Source organism: Rhagoletis pomonella, unplaced genomic scaffold (genome assembly GCF_013731165.1).
Source record: "Rhagoletis pomonella isolate Grant_MI unplaced genomic scaffold, Rhpom_1.0 Rhpom_scaffold_00002, whole genome shotgun sequence".
In the NCBI taxonomy this organism is placed as follows: Eukaryota; Metazoa; Arthropoda; class Insecta; order Diptera; family Tephritidae; genus Rhagoletis; species Rhagoletis pomonella.
Window position 1 is genome coordinate 1,011,621 of NW_023458556.1, and position 3,482 is coordinate 1,015,102.

Sequence of the window (3,482 nt, forward strand, 5' to 3'; positions counted from 1 at the left end):
AGCGTGTTTCGAACGAGTATTATCACTCCCCCTGTGTGTCTACTGTGTGAGTCGCAGCGTATCATCTGATACGCCGGGAACATTATTTCCGTATCCTCTATGTCATCAGTTAGGCATGTTTCGGAACACAAAAGTAGATCCGGGTCGGTAAAATCTATAAGTATTTCTAGCTCAACTTTATTAGCCACTAAACTCTGTATATTGAGATATACGTGGGGCATTAACGAAATGCATTATATGAGGACAGGGAAGTTGTTAATTAATTTCATTTTTGATCTCGTCCTACTGTAATGAGAAAGGAAATCTAAAACAAAATCAGCCACAAGGTGGAAACAAACAACATATTCTAAAACACTCGTCATTTATATCCACTTTATTAGTTTTCGCATTGTTTATATCCAATAAAATAAGGATCAATTTAAAAGCCAAACTCTTCAATCAATTCGAGTATGAATGATTCAGTTGGCCTTTTGAATTGACTCAAGCAGTCATCTTGCATAGTATTCCCAGCGGTGGACCAAACCATTTAAAATAACATTAGACACATATATTTCTAATATTCCAATTTATTTATCGTTTCTTCTTAAGAACGCAACACAGTGTGCAATCTTCATTTTTCCCAGGTATACGTATCTAATATATATAATATTCCGCTTAACTGCAACATGTAGCAGGTGTGGGATCCAAACCAGAGCGTTTTGTGATAGATAGCCGGGTGAACTCCTCGGCGGTGGTTGGATGGATACCAACCGTATTTAAGAGAATTTTCATTGTGAGGCCAGACCTGAAAATGTAGTTTCATATAAAAATGCATGTAGATGCATTACAATAGTTAAAAATCTTACTTTACAGCAGCAGCAAAGCCCTGCATAACTTCTCCGGCTACTGGGCCAACGTAATGCAACCCAAGTACTTTTTGGTCACCACTTCTTTGAGCGACAGCTTTAAGATAGCAATACCGAACGCTTTTTTGGGGTATGAAAAATTCCGTTGGCTTGTAGAAACCATGAAACACCTCAATATTGTCTTCGCCAAACTTTTCTAAAGCTGCATCTTCTGACAATCCTACGCAAGCATATTCCAGCGGAGTGAATACAGTTGTAGCGACATTGGCGTAGTCCATCAATTTTGTTGAGTCCGAAAAGAGACGACGAGCTAACAAACGACCAGCATGAATGGCGACAGGAGTTAGTTCTAATTTACCGTGCAATATATCCCCCACCGCATAAATATGCGGAACGTTAGTTTGTTCTGCGTCGTCTGCGATAATTTTATCACCCTTAGTTTCCACTCCAGCTGCATGCAAGTTTAGATCGTCAGTTAAACCTTTGCGACCAACTGCAAAAAGCACTGTGTCAAATGTATCGAATCCTTCCTCTCCACTTTTTGTGTTTGCCCATTTTACTAGCAGACGGCCATCATTTTGTTTTTCAACAGATTTCGGAAGGGTGGTGAACAAAAATTTAACTCCTCGCTCTACCATTGAATCTCTTATAATGCCCGCCATTTGTTGATCAAATTCCCTTAGCACAACAGAACGGACCATTACTGTAGCATCGTAGCCTAGGCCTTTAAGGAAACCCGCACACTCTAATCCAATGTCTGAAAAATATTGTATATACAAAGTTAGAATTTATATATATATATACCTACATATGTACAGCGTGGCGACGAATAACTGTTACCCAGATTTTTTTGAGAAATAAAAGGGTCCTTTATAGATTTTGCGAAAAAAGTATTTTATTGTTAATTTTCCACAGATTTTACTTCAGTTGTATTAATTAGTTTTTAAATTTTAACACTTATTTACATTTGCCAGCAGTGTAAACTTTGAGAGAAAAGTTCATTTGGCACGCATGCCTTCGTCGGTTAATTTAATCCATATCTTCTGTAACCATAAGGTAATTTTCTTCATTTTTAGTCCCTTATACTCCCCCTTTTGTCCAACATAAGGCCTCATACTCAAAAATCGAATAGACTCGGAATTGGTGACTAGGACGGCCATTCATTCGACCAGCCTTATACAGTTTTTTCTTTTTTTGTATTTTTTTTATACAAAGCCTAAGAAAAAATACACCTGAAAAAGACTTGCGTGCCAAATGAACTTTTCTCTCAAAGTTTAAACTGCTGGTAAATGTAAATAAGGATTAAAATTTAATAACTAATTAATACAACTAAAGTAAAATCTGTGGAAAATTAAAAATAAAATACTTTTTTCGCTAAATCTATAAAGGACCCTTTAATTTCTCAAAAAAACTGGGGTAACAGTTATTCGTCGCCACGCTGTATTTACACATTTAGCATATCTTTAAAGCAGACTTACAACCAGCCCCAACTATTAGGGTTTTGCCCGGCTCCCGGTCCAAACTGAAAATATCATCACTTGTTATGCCGTACTCTACTGCACCCGGAATTTCGGAATATTTCGGCCGCCCACCAACAGCAATTAAAATATTTTGTGCAGTTAAGGACCGTTCAGTTCCATTTTTCATCTTAGCTACAACTGTGTGCGGGTCTTTAAAGTAGCCCAATCCATTTATATACTCTACTTTTCTGTAATTTTTTTTTTGATATAAATAACAGAGATTTGCAGGGAATTATCTACTAATTTATACTCACTTATCTCGCAAATCCACACGTGTCACCCAATTTACAGATTTTATGTGATTTTGCACGGCTTGAACTAATTTACCCCAATCTGGTTTTATTTTTTCAGGCTCAGGAATTTGCCAGCCGTACGCAATAGATTCCTGTAAGTAAGCATATAGTCAGATTTTTTAAAATAATTAATAGATAAATAGTTTCGTACATGAACAGCTTCGCCTAAATGAGCAGCTTGATGCATCAGCTTTTTTGGAATGCAACCAACATTCACACATGTACCACCAAGACCCCACTTAGATCCAGCGGGAGAAGGTTTAACATAATCCAAACAGGCCACTCTTGCCCCCAAAGCCACCGCCTCTTTAGCACAGGCAAGACCACCTGATCCGCCACCAATAACAACTAAATCATAGTCGTAGTCATCTGTAAATAAGTATTATATAAATAATATACACCTGTATTCAACAATTTATATTGAGCTCGAGGCCGTTTTTAAAATGAAAATTTATTGTGGAAAAGCAACAATAATTTGAAAAAATGGTAGAAGTGATAGCTTTTATGCACCGTGCTAAGTACGCCATGTAAATTATCGTTTGCTTATTTCCACTATTTTCATTTTTGTTATGCCAACACAATCAAGCGCAGCTATTCCGCTGAAATTCACTTGATCACGCGGTTGTTGGTATTGTTGGTTTTTGCTAATAATTCTATTTTTAGAATGCTTAACTTTTAGGTGTGCCCGTCCTTAAGTTATTTGTTTTTGTTATTTTTTGGCCTTATAACAATTATATTCAACAATTTATATTGAGCTCGAGGCCGTTTTTTAAATGAAAATTTATTGTGGAAAAGCAACAATAATTTCAAAAAAATGGTAGAAG

The 3,482-nt window shown here is 36.6% G+C and overlaps 1 protein-coding gene across 6 annotated transcripts in view; it reads right to left on the reverse strand.

The window, feature by feature from the left end:
* Positions 1-3,482, reverse strand: part of LOC118732344 (thioredoxin reductase 1, mitochondrial) — a 5,885-nt gene that overhangs the window by 235 nt on the left and 2,168 nt on the right. For 5 of the 6 annotated variants that reach the window (XM_036461493.1, XM_036461475.1, XM_036461499.1 and 2 more), the window contains exons 2-6: positions 2,810-3,027; positions 2,620-2,750; positions 2,324-2,553; positions 846-1,602; positions 549-784 (exon numbers count right to left, since the gene is read on the reverse strand). In XM_036461493.1, coding sequence (XP_036317386.1) covers positions 655-784; positions 846-1,602; positions 2,324-2,553; positions 2,620-2,750; positions 2,810-3,027 — 1,466 coding nt within the window. In that variant the 3' untranslated portion in view covers positions 549-654. Of the gene's footprint in view, positions 1-548; positions 785-845; positions 1,603-2,323; positions 2,554-2,619; positions 2,751-2,809; positions 3,028-3,482 lie in introns of those variants that run through there. The other variant, XM_036461483.1, reaches the window with a different exon arrangement.